Below are 21,272 nucleotides of genomic sequence, written 5' to 3'. Positions count from 1 at the left end.
AGAGACCAAGAGAATCATATTAATCTGAAGTCCTATCTGTGAGATACTTGATAGTGAAGCTTGCTCTGTATTTGAGGCTTATTCATTAGCAGCTATTGGCGAACAATAGAACCATCAGGAGCTGAAAGACTTGGTTGTCCTATTCAGAATTGCTTTCAGTCAGATTTGAAAGCTGACAGAAAATTCTTGTAACTAGTAGCAGCTTGGTGCTACAGAGTGATGTGACCAGAAATTGTACTGTGGGTTTGAATGATCTGTAAAACACACGAAAAAACCAAAAGCAAGGAAAGCTTCTGGTTGTGGTAATACTGATATTTGTTTTGCATTTGTTTTATTTTTTACTTCTGTCCTCTGATCTACTTCTCTCCAACTTCTTCATTAGGGTATTGTTTTTCTTCCATTTGTGGAATAAATAAAGAGGAGAGATGATATTGAAAGCAGTTGTGCTGCTGGGCTGTGCTCTGGGCATCAGCACATTCCCCATGGAAGACCCAGAAGATGGAGGCAAGCACTGGGTGGTGATAGTCGCAGGTTCGAATGGCTGGGACAACTATCGACACCAGGTAAGGACCACTGGTCCCATGTGCTGATAGGTGCCTAGACTAGTTCAACCCTTTTGTCGTTTGGTTAAGTGCTTCTACTTCTAGAGTTCCAGACCTGTGTGAAGTTTTCAAGACAAACAGCAGCAAGATTTACTCACTGCCTGGTCTTAATTCTTGTCATTCTTATTCCCTTCACTGCTCCTTCTACTATCTGAATTTTTTTTTGCTTACAACTTTGTCCAGTCTTTCATCTTTTGAAAATCTGTCCCTAGCAGGAGGAGTAGTATTTTCCCTCTAATCATGCTTCTGCATCCTGGGAGACCTGTATAATTTTGGCTAAATACTCTGTAACTAGGTTAGAGGATCTTACCCCAGTTTGCAAGCAAACATGTCTTAAATGTTTGTCTTGCAGGCAAATGATGTCTTAAATTAAACCTCATTTTGAAATACATGCACGTTGCTTTTTACTTGTTTTTTTCTTTTCCTTATGTTATGAAAAAGCTCCCTTTCTTCTCTCTAGTTAAAAAAATATGCGAAGGCTGCAAATGCGCAGTATTTTTGTGGGGCAGAGGACATGGAGAGGGGGGTTCTTTTTAACCTGAATTAGTTTGCTTCCTGTGTTCGACAAGGTGGCCTCAGAGTTGTGTTGGCACAACAAGGATACAGTGCACCGGGGTGCAGGGGTCGGAATGAATGGCAGAAAGAGGAGAAAAGGGAACAGAAGCTCCCGAGTTTGCCACTGCTGCAAAAGCCCCTGTGTTATGGAATTGTTGTCTGAGTGTGAATGTCAGGATGGACAGAATTAAATCCAAGTGACTTAACTCTGATTAAGTTTGAGACTTATAATCATCAGTCAGGAGACTACTGTAGTTCTTCCCTTTGGGGAATTGTTGGACAATCCCTTAAATGGATTAATCTACATTTAAATGCAGGTTTTGCTCTACATTGGAACTAACTGTTGCTTTCCTGGAGAACCCAGTCTGTTTAATTCTGATTTATGTATACATACATATATTTCTAAATGTTAGAAAAATAGTTCACTAGGTTATTGTTGGTTCAGGTGAACTCAAACATAAATTGAAACACTGGTGTACCAACTCAGCATTCTAAAAGTTAAACTGTATTAAATGTACTGGGTACAAATAACAAGCTGATTTGCTGAACACTGAAACTTTCAAAGTATTTATTATTTTTACCATAACTACCTGTAAATTCTGGAGAGGCTTCACACTCCATTAGTGTTAAATAAGGAAGAAATGAGCCTTCCGTATTGGGGACACTGAGTTTTATGTTTGTTTCTCCTCCCTCTCAGCTCACAGTCAGTTTATAACTTTCAGCACAGTGATGAGCTTAAAATGAAATGAACCAGACTGATGACCTCCTTGTGTCTGTTACTGGCAAATGCTACCTCAACACTTAGACAAACACGTTTTAGGGATTTTGCCAGCTCTTGGCACTGTGGCTATTGCCTGATAACCATAGTTGGAATATTACAGCCTTAATATTAACTATTCGCATTTCAAATTAAATCTTAAGATATTTTTAAAATTGGAATTGGAAAACAGTTATTAAAATACTAGCATTGTACTTGATCACTCCTTGTCTTGAGATGTCTAAATATAAATACTGAGTTATGTTCTGTTTGTTGCTATTGCTGTATAACCAGTCTCCCTGGCTCCCTTCCAGTTTAGGAGGAGTTAATACAACAATGTTCAGTCCTTATGTAAAACTACATTTTGAAGCTATGGCTCACAAGAATTCCTTTTTTTACAGTTACCCAAGCAGAGAGTTTTTAACCTTTCTGTCAAGGAGCCTTCAATGGAAAGTGTATCTGCCAGATATAATGGAGTTCTGAAGAATACAAGATGAACACTTATCTATTTGTATCCGAATATAAGTCTTTTGAACACACCAATTTCACAGAAGCAAATTGATTTCTGAGTGTGGTCATGCTTTGCAGACAGTTATTAAGTAAAAGCTTTTCAAATTTAGAAAAAAAGAATGAGATTTCTTTAAACACCTTTATTTTGAAGATAATGTTGACCAGCAATGCAAAATATTTAGAGTGCCAGGTTTTTATGAATTTCAATCCTAGAAATTTCTGTATTTTAACCTCTACCACTTCCTTCAGGTAAGATTTGGAAAAATAGAGAACATCAGTAATAGTTCTATCAAAGCTATGAAATCAGCATCACAAAATAAGAGAGATTGACTGAAGGATCCCTCAGAATGGGGCTGAGTGCCTACTTATGTCCTGAACAAGATACTGTGCCTCTAAGTTGTTTAGAAAAGATTTGCTTCCTACAAGATTGAGTGCAACAGCAGCCTGTGCAGTGTTGTCTGGGAGCCTTTTGTGACCAACTTTAAGGGCCTGGCAAGAGTGAGGAGGGGATACTGTGAGACAGACCCAGCAGTTAGTCATGGAAGATCCACTCTGTGTGCCACAAAGTTTAATCTAGGGAACAGTGCCTTCAGCATCAAAAATTGGGAAAAACTTGTTCCCAGCAAGACTGGCTGAACTAGGCTTTTAAGAGGAGAAAATCTACTACTATTGACAGTTAGAAAAGATTATTGGAAACCAACTGATCAGTGTGTGTTAGTGTTCCCTACCTCCTATAATGGAAGCAGAAGCACAGTAAGTATATGAATTATTTGCTCTAGTTGCTTACAGTGGAATCAAGAATAGGACTTGGAGTTCCAGTTCTGTGCTTCATCCATCATCAAAGTCATTCTATAATGAACACATGCAGAAATGCATGGGTTTTTTCAGTGAAATAATACTTGTACTGACAGAAAGCAAAGCAGTGCTCTGGGATTGCAGATTTGTGTAATTCTTTGCTTTCCAAGGGAGAAAGTGCAGAAGAGAATGTGTAGTATTCCTAATTCACTTTCCTCCTGCCATCACTTTTCTTGCTTAGCCTCTCGGATCCAGCCCACATAAAAGTGAATTTATAGATGTCAATCTTCCTGTAAATAGTTGCTCGATATGACTGGGTTTTGTTACTCAACTCGTTGCTATTCTCTACCTGCAACTAAGGACTCATAATGTCCTTTTGTTATCTGAGGCTTCAGCTGACACATCTCTGGGTTTCAGCTCTGTTCAGCTGTTGAGGATACAGTTGATACATGGGGCTGCTGTTTGCATTACATTTAAATTTTGTGAGCTCCAGTTGTGTTGCATGCTGCCTACAGACAACACTCAAAATGTACTCTGGGGAAGGCAACAGTAATTATGTGATGGCAGGATGACTTTGTCTGACTAAACAGCCAGAAAATGGGGAGAAGATTGTTACGCCTTCAAAAATGTCTCTGATTTCATACATCAAAAGTTGTGGGGAAAGTAGTCCATCATTGTGTGCTGTACAGACTCCATGAACAGTAAATTCATAGAGACTGTGCAGACCCTGGAAACACGGAGTTTTGCACCTGTAACCTCAAGGAATCTGAAACTCCTAAAACTATCAGTGGTGTAAACCTCAAGTGTAGACAAGATAAGTAAAAGATCACTGTTTGCACTGTGGTATTCACACCCTGATAGCTGAACATGGACTGTTTCCTAAACAGGATAATCTAAACTTTTTATACCTTTTATCTCATCAGGTTTCTAAAATAAATTTAAAGTGTTTTAAATAGTATGCAGTCCAATGTGGTAGGCTTACTGTCATAGTAAAGCTAGCTTGTGTATCACCTTATGCTTGTGGCTTCTCAGTTCTCTAGTGTTTTTACCCATACCATAGTGGTTTTGATAAGAGTTTCTTGGACTGTGCAAGATACTGCATTGATAGGCTTCTCTGCTCATCAGCCGTTATTCTGACTTCTCTATAGCAGCTTTTTAATTATCAGACTGGTTGCTGTTCCCTAAATGCAACTAAGCAGTCACAATATATACCCTCCATTCCCTAGGAAAGTGGCTTAGCTCCCCACTATGCAGAGAGCTAGATGATATTTCTCTGGAAAGCTTAGTGACATGCATAAGCAAATACAGCACTAATTGCTACTGGTAGATTTAGAGAATGAGCCAACAAGCTAGTTCTCCCTAAGAGAAATATGATTCTGTATATACTTCTTCCTTTCCTGGGAGATGATCATACCAGCCAACTCAAACCTAAAGCCAGCTTCATAAACAGATCAGAAAGAGAAATGATTTTAGATACTCTGAAAGGCATAGTCAGTGGAAAAGCCTGATATGAAGCACAGTCTCAGCGAAAGTGGAGTAGGTGCTTGAGGAGAAAAATACCTGAAAAAATCTAAGAAAACTAAAATGCAGAAAATTAAAACATTTGAATTTGTATGCATCGGTCTGTTTCCAGTTGTTTTTAATGTTATACTTGTGGAACTGTATGGGCCAGGGACTGTATTTATTCAGGCTTTTGGATACTACCAACAGAGTGGTATCTTAGTCTAGGACAGTCCTAAATACTCCAGTCTTGCAGGTAGCAGACATTAGGGATGCCTTGGCTACTTGGCTTCATTTAACTCTTCCTTACTGTGCTTATAAAACTATAACTGAAGATGTGGGAAAACCTTTCCTAAGTTCTTAATACAGTTACAGTCTTTGGCTGATTCACTAATGCATGTTTAAGCAATGAAGCATGGCTGGCATTTCATATGTATTCTTATACTGTGCTTGTATACCAGAAGTCATTCTTTTTTTGGCGTTTCAGTGTATCTGTAACAAGAACAGTGCCACTTTGCAATGAACCTGACAGTTTATTACACATGCTTTATAGCCATCAACCTAGCAGTCATAAGACCAGAAGTAAGCAATTTCATGGAAGTCCAGGCTTTTCCCTTTAGGAACTATTCATACATGCATGTGTCATAAAACAACTTGATTTTTCCGAAAATCTCCCCCCAAGCAGTCTGCTTAAAAATGTCACTCAAATGTGTAAACAGCTGTATGGCACAGGAAAGCTGGGGTGTTAGGTTTTTTCCTTTTAGAAGTACATTTGGAGAAACAGTATGCCTATCTCAGGAAAACAGGGGAATTCCACCTCTGATCCTTATGCTTTCAAAATCTAGGAGTTTTTCCATAGAAATTTGCTGATGTAGCAACAGATGTAGACTAACCAGGAGATGAAAGGTCTGAACGATTCCAATAGTAATGTCCAATTTGGAGCTGGCGTAGGAGGTTGGTTGTGCATAGCAGCTGTACAGCTTCACCTTCTCCTCTTCTATTCTTCTGTGCAGGGCAACTGCTACCCACCCCAAATCATGGCCCCAAAAATGTGATTTGCATTTAGAGATGATTTATCCATTCATTTTACGTAGTAAACTGAAAAGAATAACACCATCAAGAGACCTGGAGCCACATTAGCTGTCTCTTTTAGGGTGGTTTAGAGGTGCAGCTGTGCCAGAAATACTTGTGGAAGAAACAAGGCTAAAATATGGCGATATTTGAGAGGCAGTCACACATCAACAGGAAATACTCTAGATTCAGATACACCTTCCTGCCCTACCAGCAGACTGTTTCGAGTCTGGCTTTATAGAGATTTTTTTTTAATTTATTTTTAAATGTGTATGGAAGGAAACAGGAGGAGTATGAGCCCAACATCAAAGGTGGCTTGTCAGGTCAGCTAACTCTATGTAAAAAACCCCAGTTGTTTACTCAGAAGTGTTCTACTTTAGCCAATGGAGTTTTACAAGCAAAATCTGATTTTTCTGCTCTGGCCCATGATAGTGATATTGTTTTATTAGCAGCAGGTACAGTTCCTTCGCTAAAAGCCTTAAAAGGCTGGGACAGTCCCCAAACAGGCTTATGTTAAGATTGAGGGGAAGTGATTACATGGGTCTGTTTCCCTCCACACTAGGGAATTTAACCCATTTAAATTTACCTCCGTTTATCACCAATGTTTACTGTTTGCTAAGACAGTCAGTGAATCAGAAGGATGGAGAGAGGAGACAAAAATAGCTGATAATATGCATTTACAAAGCTTGACTAATTTTGGGTGCTGTGGTATTCATTAAAAATGCCTTTGAAGTCCCTGCTGGCTAGTCACGTCTGTGGGAGCACAGACACTTGCTGGTTGAACATGTTGGTATTACATTGCCATAATATGCCTGTGCATTTCCGTGTGCTGCCAGCCTATAGCTTCCTGTCAGCATAATGTAAGTGTATTATGCCTTGAGAGTGAGAGGGGATCTACAATATACTCAGTCAGTTCAGAGATGCCCTGATTACTGTTTTCTTCTACTTTTGCTTGAGTTGCTTCTGAAAATCAAATATGTGTTTAATCAAACCTGCACTCTGCTGCTTCATATTGTTTGTGATGCTTTCTTAACTCTGTTTGGTTTCTTCTTTTTGACTTGTTGAGACAGCAGTTGATATAATGACATAAAAGGAAATACAGAACTATAAATAGGAGATTATCAGGAATAGGTGGAAGAGAACATGGCCTGACCTGCATAGTAGGAAATGGAACTGCTTTAACGTTCAGGGTTAGTCATGTGAAGAGATTTTGCTGCAGGAGATTTTATTAGCATTGAATGTGCCTCACCCTTCCCAGAGTCTTGCGCAACCACCCTCTGTTTTCAGCTCCAGACATGCCCAGAAAACCAAGTGACAGGATTTTACAGTTAAACTAGCCAAAATCACTGGCACTCCTGAGTCGTCTGAACTTAAGTAGGTCCGCTTCAGTTTGGTTTACAAACCAGCAAATTAGATTAGGTCAAAGGAAGTAAGGTTTAAAGCTAGCTTCTTGCCTGCTTTTGGAGTGTGTGTTTGTTAGATAGAATTTCTTCCATTAAACCTGCACAGCTTTTCTAGCATGGGGTAGGTTGTATTTCCAGAGTTTAGGAATGGTTGTTGGTATCCCATTAGATTATTCACAGATTGCAAGTCTAAAAGAAGAGAGTTACTTGGACTGGGGTTACTAAGAATTTAGCATTTTCATAGAGGTTTATATTTATTGTAAGGTAATGTTGATGAGTATTGTTATTTCTGCATCGTGGGATGCAGAAGAAAATCGTGTAAAGAAAATCTTGCTTATTCATATCCTGTATAAGTCAGAAAAAGAGCCTGAGTAGCAATTCCGCAATTCTGTTTTCCACTGAAATATGTTTTCTTACCCTGCAGTTGCTTCAGTCTTACTTTGCAATAAATACATAATCATAGAATAGAATCATAGAATAACCAGGTTGGAAGAGACCCACCAGATCATCGAGTCCAACCATAATGAAAAAGGAAATTTTCTTTAAAAAAGGAAATTTTCTTTAACCAAAATTCTCATCTAGTAAAACAAAATTTAATAAGATCTTTTCAGAAGTGAGGTTGGTGAACCATCTTTGCTTAAGCCAAGGACCGTCTTTGGTGTTTAATTGTGCAGGCCTGGTACAGAACTAACTGAAATTGGTGGAAATCCATCTCTCTTCTGCTGCATGGCACACCTTGGATTTGTCTGTCAGTACCCAAGGTTTTAACTTAGATTTGCTCACAGAATGCGGGAGAATGCTGTTACATTTTGTTATCCGTACCAAGTCTGAAGTAACTTATGGTTTCTGCTTAAATAACAAATCAAAGTAGGTAAATGAGAGAGAGATTTTAATCATAGTCTCTGTTGTTAATGCAACTACTGTTAGTTAGGGAAAGACATTCAATTTTGGTTTAGCCTATGCATTTCAGCCTTCTAGCACCCTCATTCTCTTATACTTGAATGCAGGTTCTTTTGGACAATACCTCGCTCTTAAGCTTGCAAAGCTTTTTTTTCTTCTGGTCTCAAAGGTATAATTTCTGTTAAAGGCAGTAATGAAAATCTGCTTAATTTCAGGCAGATGTGTGCCATGCATACCAGATTGTACACCGAAACGGAATTCCAGATGAACAAATCATTGTCATGATGTACGATGACATTGCTGATAATGAAGAGTAAGTGATGAACGTGCAGTAGTTACAAACTCTATGGTTACTACAAACGTGCCATAGTCACTAATGTGTTTTAAATTTGTAGTAGTTTTGTAAGAAAAGCCTTTAAAACCACCTGTGATACTGATAGAGACATGTTATCCATTAACACAATAATTCTCTGTTGAAATGTGCTCATGAGTTTTTTAAGATTTACTCTACAACTTGGCTTCTGCTGTAGCACTGAGAACTGTAGAGCTTCATTGTTAATGAGAGTAAGTGATTGTAACTCCCAGGCGTAACAATGTGCAGCATATAACTAGCCTAAACCCACAAATATAAAGAAGTTCCATGTATGACTTGCAGAGATTTTTTTGAAAGGGCGTTACCAGATTAATTCCCAGAATGTATATTCAACAAAGAAGTGTTCCATTCTTGGTGACTGTCTAGAGCGTATTGTTGCTTTCTAAACGAAACAGTTCAGTTGTACAGCCTCTGATTCTGAGAGAACTTCAGCAGAAATCAGTAGACTTCACATAAACAGCAGCACTGAGAGCAAAGTGTAAAGGGAGCAGAAGGCAAGACTGAAAGCAGAGAGATGGTAGTATAAGAGACCACCTGCCTGCATCTTCAGATTAATCACAGGACACTTCAAGGCACTCTGAGGGTAGGGACACCTGAGGCAAGCATACATAACTGACTGAAGTGAAGAGGCCGTTATGTTCTGAGATCACTTAACAACACATGTACAGGTACCCATACTTTCTGTCAGGCATACTAGCCAGTCAGGACAGTTGAAATGGTTTCTTAGTTGTTCTGTGGTCTTTGTATGGGATGTGGCTAATTATTCGTATTTGTGTTCTGTTTAATTTTCAGAAATCCAACAAAAGGCATTGTCATCAATAGACCTAATGGCACAGATGTGTATGCTGGAGTGCCCAAGGACTATACAAAGGAGGTAGGAATGAAACACTATTGAAAACACTATTGGAACAGTAATGAAACTAAAACCCAGGGAAGGTTCAGCATTAGTCAATGTTCTGAAATAAACTCTTTTGGCCTGTAGCTTACACTCCAGAATGTACATCATATAAAGCTTCCAGCTTACTCTTCTGCATGGTTTGGCATGAAGTTTGGTGCTCGTAAGGTGAATATTGACAATAGATTCTTTGAAGGGAAGGAGTGGTCATAAAAGTAAACCTTTACACTGTTTCTGTGCTGTCACGTGAAATAAAAGGAAGAAGTGTCTTGCATCCATAAATGTTGTAATTCAGTCTGAAGAACAGCTGTGTGAGACTAATAGTTTCATCAAATCAGAACAGTAATCCAGTCACTTGGTGATTTCATGATCCAAATGAGTCATCACATAATGGTGGACTGAAAAAGCTCACTGGTGGCCAGATGAGCTTGCCATGCATGCATGGATTCTGGGTTTCAGAAGACATCTTTCTTTGTTGTTATTATGATCAGAAACAAATTTAATTCTCTTAAATCCTTAGGACGTTACTCCAAAGAATTTCCTTGCTGTTCTCAGAGGAGATGCAGAAGCAGTGAAGGGGGTGGGATCAGGAAAAGTATTGAAAAGGTAAGTGAAGTATAATTTAGAAAATAATTGCATGTGTAGTTGCACATTGGCACTGATTTCAATAAAAGAAGGGGGTAAATTAGAGCAACTCGAGAATCTGGCGAGAGTATTGATGACAGTTCCAGATAATTCACCTTAGAAATACAATATTTCTGGTTTCTTAAACTACCCAAAATGAAGAAGCCACTGCTGATATTTGGCTGTTAGGGAGTCCACTGTAGGTTAAGTTATCAAGTCAAGAGATTAAGCTACAAACGGAGGATGCTATCAACTCCAGTGAGGTTTATGTTATTTAGACTATTGTCTTTTTGCAATAGTGGCTTTTCAAAGAGAGTCTTATTAAGGTCTGGAAAGGGTTTGCTAAGGCTCGGCTTATCGTGCATGAACAGTTGTTGTATTAGTCACCTGAAGTAGTGAGATGTAGCAGTCAGTGGCTGGGGGAAAGAGGCAGTTTTAACAGCTCATCAGCTGAATAAATTGCATGGCTTATCCCAGCCATGGTGTTTGTGGCAGTTGTTATTGAGGTTCTTGAGGCTTTGAATTTATTTAAATGGAATTATAGTTTATATTTAATGCAAAAAATATTTGTGATTGAAAAAGTAGCATATGCAATTAACCTCGTAATTGATGTATTCTGGTTAAGGTATTTGTAAACTAAATTACACAAATGAGTGTAAGTTTGACAGTATTCAAATATATAATCAATAATAGATTGTAGACTGGCAAAATAGAATGCAAGATCTATAATTAATTGGTGTAGTTTATAAAGGTTTATATAATTTAGATGATACAAGAATAAAAACAATTATTTGAGTGACTAATTATAAGACCTCTTGGAATGATACCTGCTGTCGGTTATTCATCTTGCTTCTACAGAGTTTTGAGACATGAAAGTCTGGTGCCTCTTTACTGAAGCGTGTTGTGTTTCTGACTCAGTACTGCTGGTAAAGAGTTATATCATGTTCTGTTTTTCAATATACAATATTTCCTGTAAAACCTCTAAGAACCTAAATTTGACCATTTGGAAGAACTAACCTAGTCAAGGAAAATTTGTGTAAGTGCCTGTCTTCATCTGACAGTTAAATTATAGGGGAAAGCAGTGAAACAGAAGAGAAGAATCCTCCACCGGCACTGGGGAAAATGAAAAGAATGAAGGAGCAGGACAATAGTTGAATAGGCTATATTGTTCTCAATTGTTTAAACCTCATTCTGAAAAGCTGAGATAGAAAATGATATGTGCATGGCCTGTAGGCAGGAAGTTAATAAATTTCTGCTCAATAACTAGATTGTTCTCTTATAGTAGCTGGAATGAGCCAAGAGGTAACCGTGAAGCATTTTTCATTTGAAAATAAAAGTACTTCAAAGCACACCTCACCTGTGAAAGTTTGATGTTACAAGTTAAGTAAAGGAGTGGCTATGCAGAGGGCCAAAGGCTCTTAGCTACTCAGGAAGACAACTTCAGCCCAACCCACATATAAAAGTCTTAGTTATTTACATTTCACCTCGCCTGAATTTTTTGCACTTAGGCTCAAGAGTGGGAGACAGAAAATAACACCCACCCTTCTTCCTTAGGCTCTGTTGTGTATTTCGAACTGGTCTGAGTTTTGCTATGGGGTGGGACAAGAACTCAGTTATCCTCTGCCCAGAAGGCTTCTCTAGGTTGTCTTCCCGGTTGTTCCCTGACCAGCAGGTTATTGGCCAGGCGGAAGACTGGACAATATCCCCTTGAGCTGCTGCAGTAAAACCTCTTTGCATTTAGGAGACAGCAAAAGCGAGTATGGATTTCTAGACCACTGATACCGAGAAAGAGAGGAGGGCTTGGGGCTTCATTCCAAGCTGTATTGTTTTCAAATATTGACCTGTTATAGCATTGAGAAACACGTGATTGTTGTTATAATGAAGCTTAGGATGGAGTGCTTCAAAAGAATTTGATTGCAGTGTTTTCATTACAGTGGTCCCAAGGATCATGTGTTTGTTTATTTCACTGACCATGGAGCTCCAGGACTTCTTGCTTTTCCTGAGGATGATGTAAGTATTGGGGGCATTACTGTGTTTGAAAAACCATCCTTTTAGTGACATACTAAAATAATAAGTAGTAAATATAAAACACAAAAATATCTGATGCGCTGCCATACTGAAGAGAGAGGCAGAAAAGGAGCAATATTCTTCTCATCACCCCGGTCTGGATTTTTTCAAATTTGTATCTGAAGCGTTCAAGTTGAAATTAAGTTATGTCATTTAATATTTCATTGGACTGTGGTGGTCCAGGTTGCTTCACACAGTTTTCACAGGTGTGACTTGGCTTTCTGGTGCACTATAGATGTCGTCTGGAACCATTTTTCATCTTTTCTGGAGTGGTAAATACTAGAACATTGTATTTCAGGAGGGCAAAGCACTGGATATATTTAATGGGAAACACTGTATTTATTCCTATTAAGTGAATTGTGTGCCTATTGAACATAAGTGGTTTTAATACAGACCTTCTTATTTTACAGCTTCACGTGAAGGACTTGAATAAGACTATTTGGTACATGCATCGTCATAAAAAATACCAAAAGGTAAACAAGCATATCAGAATCTGTGAGATTTAAAGAGCAGCTGGTGTGGGAGAGAGATTTGTCTTCATTTTGAGAGTGGTTTAAAGCATGGGGAAGCTGTTGCTACGCAATGAAATTTGCATTAGGATTTTGCACTTGGAAGGAGTGATCCTCTCCAAATGTTCTTTCCATTCTTAGTTTACTGTATATTTGCAGTCAGTGCAAGATGTAGGGTACTGCCTTTTGATAATGGTATGTATTCTGACCAACCATGGAGAACCAACATCCGTTACTACCACACTTTCATAATATATACCTGGCTTGTTCTTCCTGCACTTTGTTCACTTCAGACTGCACCGTTTCTACAGGAAGTTTGTATAAACCTCATGTTTTGCTCACAGTTACCAATATATTCTAAGAGACTATACCCCTTGTCAGAAAATTCTGTGCATTTGTTTTATCGCAAGTAGTTTTAAGCAGAAAAATTAATATTTGGAACATTTTAGTAGCTTGCCTTTTTAAAGCAACTTTGTGTTGCTGTCTGCTATGGCTGGTGGTACATATGTGGTCATTAGTTCTAGAAATACTACATTCAGTAGTGGCACATTGCTGGGCCTGAAAAGTGATTCTGTATTTAATTTGTGCTTTGTACATTAGCCAGTGGTCCCTGTGGATTCTGTAGAGATTAATGTCATCTTTTAATTGTGATGATGTTTTCCGTTTCCACAGAGCTCAGTTCCCAGAAATGAAAAATTAATCTATTTGCTTTTGTGTTTTATTTTGTGGCATTATGGATAGCTTTTGTTTCAGGGGTAGCAGTACAGGGCAACTAGCTAGAGCTCAAAATCACTGAAGGACTTTGCTCCATTTCCTCATGGAGTTTCTTAAGGTCTCACATTTATTTTCTAGATGGTGTTTTATATTGAAGCATGCGAGTCTGGATCTATGATGAATCACTTGGCTGATAATATCAACGGTGAGTAATCAGTTAACTTACTGGACTGTAATGTCACAGCTTGTCATAGGCAGGATGTAAATGCATACCGTCTCAAGAAGAGGTTCAGGGCACTTTTATGTATGGTTTTAGCAGGGAAAGAAAGTTATATTTTTATTAACAAAAGTAATATTTTCCTTTTGTGGGATGTTCCTTCTAAAGAATCAGTGGAGTTTTATGAAGACTAACAGGGCTTTCAGTTTCTTGCAAATGAGAAGTTGAAAGGTTCTTTTCAGGAACAAAGTGGTTGCAGTTAACTGGTAGCAGTTAGGTTCCGCTGACATTTCTCAGGCTCAGCACTGCTAACAGCAGGTGTGAAGTTCCTGCGGTCAGTTTCATTGAGTAGCAAAGGCACTTGACAGACTCATTGCCAGGCAATGCACAATAACCCAGGAAGTGGAACTCAAGTTTTTAAGGGTTTCTAAGCTCTTTGCTGCAGAACTGGGAGCTCAGCCTTGATTAGGACGAGGAATCATAATATTTTCAAACTCTTGTTCTATGGCAGGGAGGCTGAGTGCCCTGGCTTTCTTGTAGTTTTGAAGCTGTCATTCCAGGAAAGGCCAGTCTGTAGCTTTCTGTGGTTTCCTGCATCTTCAGCCCTGGGCTATCCTGTATGGAGCCCACCTAGACTTCTCAGAGCATTATCAAGGATTACACAAAGTTCATGCAAAATGTTTCATATTAAGGATTGTTTAAAGTAAATGAACCAGTGTTTTTCAAATTTTGTTCTGTAAGAAATTTCCAGAATTTCCAGTCTGAGGGCTCTCTGGTTTTACCACCAGCTCTGCCACAGGCTTACAGAGACAGAAAATTAACAATCTATCTATTACACCACAAAGCTGCTTTTGGCGGCCTTCAATATTGAGCTACAAAGCTTAACTTATTAAGCATTTTAAAGGGTGCCAAGAGCAGCACTTTATTGCACACACAAGATGTAAGACATTTGGGGGGCTTTTGAACCCAATTCTGAGTAGAAACAACAGTATAGCTATATAAAAGCATATCTGGCACTTCCATTTTGAAACTCGAACTTTTCTTCAGTTACACAAGTATGCTATGGTTGAATTTGGCAAAAAGTCAAAATAGCTTTCATCTTAGTAATACCTGTAAAGATGTGTTTATAGTATTTCTACTGTGTTAGAGGGGACTTACTGGGAACACTGGGCTTGGGGTAGATGTTGTAGAGGTTTGTTTTACTTTTCTTTAAGTGTACAGTGTTCTGCAAGAGAGGATATTACTTAGAAGGTGCCATTTCCTGGAAGAAAAGATGATTTATGTAATTTACTCCAAGTTTAGAAAAAACGTCCTCATTATTGTGATAAAGAAAAAGAACCTATAGTTGGTTGTCAGTGCACAGCATTGTCAGGCAGTTCTTCAAGTTCTTTTCCCAGAGAAGTGTATATTCCTCTTTAAACACTCCAGACCACGTATTTGGCAGCAAGGAAGGTAAAAGCACTGAGGCTGATTGAACAAAGTGATTTCCTTCCTGGTATTCCTTCCTTCTTTCCTTCCTGCTATTTAGAAGTAAATGATTGAAAGCCAAAATACTTAGGCAAATAGATTGCATGCAATGAAGTCCTAAGTCATGTTGGGGGGTAAAAAAAAATTACTTCCCATTTGTCTACAGTGGTAAAAAAAAATTACTTCCCATTTGTCTACAGTTTATGCAACTACTGCTGCCAATCCCAGAGAGTCATCTTATGCATGTTACTATGATGATGAAAGGCAGACTTATCTTGGGGACTGGTACAGTGTGAATTGGATGGAAGATTCAGATATGGTAAGTTACTGAGAGAAGGTTTCAGCATCAAAAATATCTAGACTTTTAAAAAATAGCTCTTCTACAGGATTTATGAAAATAATTGTTTTCATGTCAGACTGAAATCGACAAGTTGAGTTAGTGAAAGTATGTATCTATAGTACTATTCAGAACAATACGTAATCTTTATTCATTTGGGCAACTAAATCTATTTATGAAATTCACTTTCATAAACGTACTCTTCTTTTGCTGTTTGTAAGATTAGAAACTGTATAGCCTCTAGTTTAAAACTCACACAATCTTGATTTGCTAATCTAAGCCTACATCTCCAAATTTGTTAAACAAATTGGACAGTTTAGTGAGTTGTACCTCTGCTTCAGGGATCCTTAAGTACTGAACTTTGGCTAACCCATTCGTTAGCATAATGGAAAACAGTATTACTTAAACAAATCTTTTACATGCTAACCTTTTTGCCCATTTGTTGGGAGATTAGATCACTAAAAGCAATATGAGAATATGCTGTCAAATCTTCATTTCACTTTTTACTTTTATGCCTTTTGAAGGTTATATAGCTCTTGCCCTTTACTTGCTTTTACGTACTGTCAGCTAAGACTCTTTCCAGGTTTTCTTGCATTTTAGAATAGCTGAATTTAAGTATCTGTGATCACGTGGAGGTTTCTTATGCAGGAGGATCTAAGAAGAGAAACACTCCACAAGCAGTTTCAGCTTGTGAAGAAACGCACCAACACCAGCCATGTGATGCAGTATGGAAACAGAGTAAGTATTTGTGTGGACCTCCTAGTCAGATATATCTTAAAACTTTTTGTGCTCTATACTTTCATCACTTAAAAAAAAAAATCACTGCAAGGCTGATTAGAAAATCAAACTGCTCATCTCAGAAGACCAGTTAACATTTAAGAGACACTGGTCCTGATGCTAAAGGAAATACAGTCTTATATTAGGCTGTAATCCAAGGAGTCAGGATACAAGTTGTCCTCCAAGCTCTGTCAGTGGTTGAATGCTTCAGTCGAGTATAAAAGTATATTTGCCACTTCCAGGCATATAATGAATATTAATGAATTGTTAAGTACATCGATCCCTCAAATGGGAAGAGCTGAGAGGTGACATATCATTTGAAATAGTCCCATCGTTTAATGTGTCAATAGATGCACAAATTAAATATTTGTTAAAAGAAAAAATAAAAGAAGTTAGGTGACTTAGCCTGATGGTCTTTTTCCCCCACAGTGAGTTTTGGAAATAAAAGTTCCCTGCCTTTTGGTAGCCTTGACCTTATATTAAAATACCCAGCGTGCTTGCACACACACACTTATAACCCTATGATCTCCTTTATTTTATGTAACAAAGCAAATTTGAAGTTAGGCTTGCATGGCAAGCTGAAGATGGACTACATATTGCAGGTGATTGACAGTCTCCATTTGTTTACTTTCTAACCTTCAGAGCATTGCCTCCATGAAAGTGATGCAGTTTCAAGGCATGGGGAAGAAAGCTATTACCGTTTCTCTGCCACCTGTAGAAAACTATGACCTGACTCCAAGTCCTGACGTGCCTCTTGCAATCATGAAACGAAAGCTGATGGCTACCAATGACATTCATGAGGCTAAGAAGGTTGCTTCAAAGATTAAAGCATACCTGGAGGTAAACAAACCATAAAAATTCAAACTCCACATCAGGTCAGAGTGATCTGTTGCTTCCAGTTTTTGAAAATTGCAATGAAATTGCTCTTCGAACTGGTAAACTCTAATAGATGGTTTGCTCTTCCTTTAAAACTTGGGGCTCTAGTCCAGAAGGCACATGCAGTAATGGTTGTGAGCAAATGCAAAATTCAGTTTCACAGCTTTTGTTCCCAGGAAATTCCTCATCTGCATCCATAGGGATTCTTGTTGGGAGGTGTTACTTTTGTCTCAGACTCTCCTGGGCCTCTTTAGCCTGGAGAAGAGAGGACAAGAGAGGGGGACCTTGTCAAAAGTTAGAAATATCTAAGGGACAGGTGTCAAGAGGATGGGGACAGAACTCTTCTCAGTGTTGCCTAGCAACAGGACAAGTGGCAGTGGTCACAGTTGGGAACACAGGAAGTTCTGTCTGAACATGAAGAAAAAGAACTTTACTGGGAGGGTGACAGAGCAGTGGAACAGGCTGCCCAGAGAAGTTGTAGAGTCTCCTTCTCTGGAGATATTCAAAACCTGCATGGATGCATTCCTGTGCAACCTGCTGCAGGTGACCCTGCTTTAGCAGGGGAATTGGGCTGTATGATCTCCAGAGGTCCCTTCTAACCCTGACCGTTCTGGGGTTCTCAGTACAACTGAAGTCTCCCAAACATAATAGCTCTTTCAGAATGATAGCCATTATTGGTGTTGTCTTTCTTCTGGGATAACACTAGAAAGACAGCAAGTAATTTTGGGTGCAAGGATTACGACTTTCTGTATCCCTAGTTTTCATTTGTGTGTTAAGGGACAGGTCCAAAAGGCTATGCCAAAAATAAATGGCAACGCTGTCTTCCTCAAAGAGCCCAAGAGTTGAGGGAGGTTTAGATAAATTAGTTTAATTTGGAGTCTTCAAATTAGGTTTAGAAAAGGCATGTTTTAAATTCTTGTTGTTTTATGTGCAGGTGAAAGAATTTATCCAAGAATCCATGCGAAAGATTGTCACCTTAATAACAGGATCCAGAGAACAGACCAACCAAATTCTGTCAGACAGATTGACCATCAGCAATTACGACTGCTACGAGTCAGCAGTGAACCACTTCAAAGCTCGTTGCTTCAACTGGCACTTACCCATAGTAAGTAAGGCATTAGGCATAACCTGATACACATACCAGTAAAACAAGCACAGTGGTCAGAGGCAGGTCTGCAAAATCCTATTATTACAGAGCTAATCTTGAGGACAGTCTTACAGCTTAGTTTTGGAGGGTGTGAGTAATGTATTTGGAAGCAGGAAACCACTTCCACTATACCTGTAGATAAGCAAGAACATTACTGAAAACAAATTCAGAAATAATCCCTGACTTTTACTAGCTCAGTCTGTCCATCAGCTCCCTCCCCAGAAATCTTAGGTGTCATGTTGTGTTTCAGCTTGAAGCTTCTCTACTAGCAAAACAGAAACACTGTGAATTCACAATCCTCGTATATTCAGATTTCTGTATTGTGATTGTGTGTTGCGTAGTTCCTTGTAGTAGCTTAGCTGCCAGTTCCACAGTCTTGTGGAATTCCTGAGAGCCACATTTTAGTGTGAGGGTTTCATTACGGTCTGCTTTTCCTGGGATCCCAGTCGAAGAGAAAATCCTGTTCTTCTAAGCACTGTTTAGACAAGAGTAAGAGATGTCAGTTCCTATTTCAGAAAACCCAGTCCTGATGTCAGACAAGATAACCTAAGCAGGCAGTGGTGCGTGGTAGGATGAATCAACAGCAAATTGATTTTAGCAGAAAGCAATGGGATTATATGGCAGTTAGCCAAGATTTAGTGCTGTATAGAGATCAAAAGCGGGTGAACTTCCGTTTGAGCTTCTAATCAACCAGGCTATTAGAAGGCCACATCGCTCTATTAAACTCACAGTTCCTCTTCAGTGATTTTTTTGTTTGTCTTTTTTATAAATATTTTAAAATGAAATTGGTTAGATAGGTGCGCTTTGCCTAAGGGGGCAATGTGCAGCTACAACTGAATTTACCTCATGAAGTTCAAAGAGCAAAGTATGCAGAAGAAAGATCCATTTAACCTAGTACTAGAATGTCAAGCAAATAAATACATTAAATGTTAATAGCATTTCCAAATTACTTCCATGATTCAGTTTGGAGAAACAATACTTGTTCTTCATCATTGAAATTATTAACAATAATTGTTTATTTCAGTATGAGTATGCACTGAGACAGCTGTATGCCCTGGTCAACGTTTGTGAAGGAGGATACCCCATTGACAGGTAATGAGGTTTCTGGATACACTACAGCTACACCAGCAGAAGCTAACAGGCAGATGAAACCTTGTACTAGGAAGCTTCTCACTTGTTGTGCTCTGTTTACTATTTTATCTGACTCTAAAGTTACAAATGCTAAATTTAGAAAACACATCGCTATTAGTTTCCTGCCACTCATAATGATCCAGTTCCCCAGTCACCCTTTAATTTCTTGTTGATGACCCTCAGGGGAAATTATAGCCACTTCAGAGGATCCCACTACACTGCATAGCATACAATAGCATGAGTGGTGTGTTTTACAGGACAAGGGTGTTACCCTGTAACTCCTGTATGGTCTTACACGGAAGCTGTGTTGGGAACTACTGTATTTTCTCCCCTGCCCCCTCAGCTGCTGGCTCAGAACACCACAGCACTGCTGGGTTCTGGTGAGGAGGAGGAGTATGGTGCTAGGGCCTTCATCTGTGAGCGCATGGTGGGAAAGGAAGAAAATAATGGTTCGGGGTGACCCTTATGGTGGGTCAGCAGCAGGGATGAGGGAAGCATGCTGTTGGAATTCTGTCTTGGGAGTTTGTGGTAGAGGATGGGATCCTAGCTTGAGAGTCACATGAGAGGAAGAAAAGAGAGAGAGGAAAGCAGAGGGGTAGGGAATGGGAGGGTGGATTGACTGCTAGTTTATGCATTGTGCACATGCAGCCCAGATGATGAAGAACTGCTATTGTGACTTCTGGTAGCATCCTGCTGCAGTCAGTTTGGGAAACAGTTTGAGAGCAGAGCACCTGGAAGGTTTCTCATCATTATTGTTCTCTGTTGCAGAATACGCCTGGCCATGGATCAAGTGTGCCTTGGGCATTGATGGAAACAACAGTCCTGAATATAACCCTTACTACAAGTGATAAGTTTATGTAACTGTAATAATCCAGACATTTAAATGCATGCAACATGAAGAGTCAACGACTGTACTGGAACTGTGCTGGAAGCTGAGGCTCTTGACCATGAGAAACTCAGCACTTGCCAGTGCTCTCCCCTGCATCCCTGCCTGCCGACAGCCTGCTGGATTGATAGAGGCATTTTGGCAGACCACCTGGAGCTTTCAAAATGGGTGTTTTGTTTGAAAGCACAATGCTCTTAAGAATCTCTGGATGAACACTACAAGCCACCTATCAGTGATCCCTAAATCTATGCTAAATTTAAACATAGAGTCATTAATTCTAGAAACTTTTAAAATACTATTACTAAATATTAGCTTTTTAAAAAAAGTTAGTGAATTCCATTATAGTGACTACTTTGGAGGTTGGTTAAAGAGTGAAGAGACCAAAGCTTGTTCTTTTTAGTTTTAACTCCTTAACAGTTTAAAGAAATAAATTGTATTCAAGAACTATCAGATATGAACAGCACAGTTAAACTGTGAATGGTAAAAGTCTTTGTGGGTAGAAAGCACTGTTTCCCAAAGAAAACCACAAATATCTAATGCTGTAAATTTAGCACCAAAATGCTATAATTAAATGTATATGCACACAAACCTGTGGAAAGTTGTACGGTACAGGAATTGTCTGTGAATAAAAATAAAGTTGACAGTTTTATCAATTTACTGGGCAATACGTTGTTACATATCTTGTGTCTCAAAAATTAATGAGAGCTAATTAATGTTATGATGTTGCATTAAACTTTTATAGGACATATCATCTCTAAAAAAAAAACCCCAAATAAACACCAAAACAGCAACAGAAAATGTCAAAAGTCCAAAATCACATTTAAAGGCATCACTTGTCAGAGGTGACTCAATAAATGACAAGCAGGGGGGAAATTAGAGGTTATGAGGTGACTCAAAGTAGTTACAGATTGTCCATACTTCTCTACACTTGGAGAGAGGATATGGAAATACTTCAGGGTTCTTTCCAAAGTGTGTTAAAATGTGCAAAATTACATCCTCTCCATGGGAAAAAGGACAAACTTCGGCAACAACTGAACCAGCAGCTGCAGGATGGAGAGAGTTCTGCTTGAGGAGAGGGGCTTCGAGGGATGTGACTGAAACTACTTTTATATAAAGAAAACCCAGATAAAGCCAAGAGTATTAGCACTTTCAGCTGTGT

General features: G+C 38.9%; 1 protein-coding gene across 1 annotated transcript; it reads left to right on the top strand.

Annotated features, from left to right (window-relative positions):
• The first annotated feature begins 355 nt into the window (after nucleotides 1–355).
• Nucleotides 356–20,778, top strand: LGMN (legumain). The gene is made up of 13 exons (XM_069858739.1): nucleotides 356–563; nucleotides 8,309–8,406; nucleotides 9,259–9,340; nucleotides 9,882–9,967; nucleotides 11,920–11,995; nucleotides 12,463–12,525; nucleotides 13,414–13,480; nucleotides 15,160–15,278; nucleotides 15,945–16,034; nucleotides 16,716–16,913; nucleotides 17,884–18,054; nucleotides 19,121–19,188; nucleotides 19,996–20,778. Exons 1-13 carry the CDS (start codon nucleotides 426–428, stop codon nucleotides 20,033–20,035), a joined length of 1,296 nt encoding a protein of 431 aa, XP_069714840.1. The 5' UTR covers nucleotides 356–425; the 3' UTR covers nucleotides 20,036–20,778.
• Nucleotides 20,779–21,272: the final 494 nt, after the last annotated feature.

Source organism: Phaenicophaeus curvirostris, chromosome 5 (assembly GCF_032191515.1).
Source record: "Phaenicophaeus curvirostris isolate KB17595 chromosome 5, BPBGC_Pcur_1.0, whole genome shotgun sequence".
NCBI lineage: Eukaryota > Metazoa > Chordata > Aves > Cuculiformes > Cuculidae > Phaenicophaeus > Phaenicophaeus curvirostris.
Note: the sequence above shows the minus strand (reverse complement) of the source record. Positions and strands in the feature narration are given on the sequence as shown.

Excerpts from the sequence above, each read along its gene's own strand:
- LGMN (XM_069858739.1), top strand. The coding sequence starts at position 426 with ATGATATTGAAAGCAGTTGTGCTGCTGGGCTGTGCTCTGGGCATCAGC. Across the intron at positions 564-8,308 it reads GGGACAACTATCGACACCAG|GCAGATGTGTGCCATGCATA; the intron begins GTAAGGACCACT and ends GCTTAATTTCAG. Across the intron at positions 9,341-9,881 it reads CCAAGGACTATACAAAGGAG|GACGTTACTCCAAAGAATTT; the intron begins GTAGGAATGAAA and ends TTAAATCCTTAG.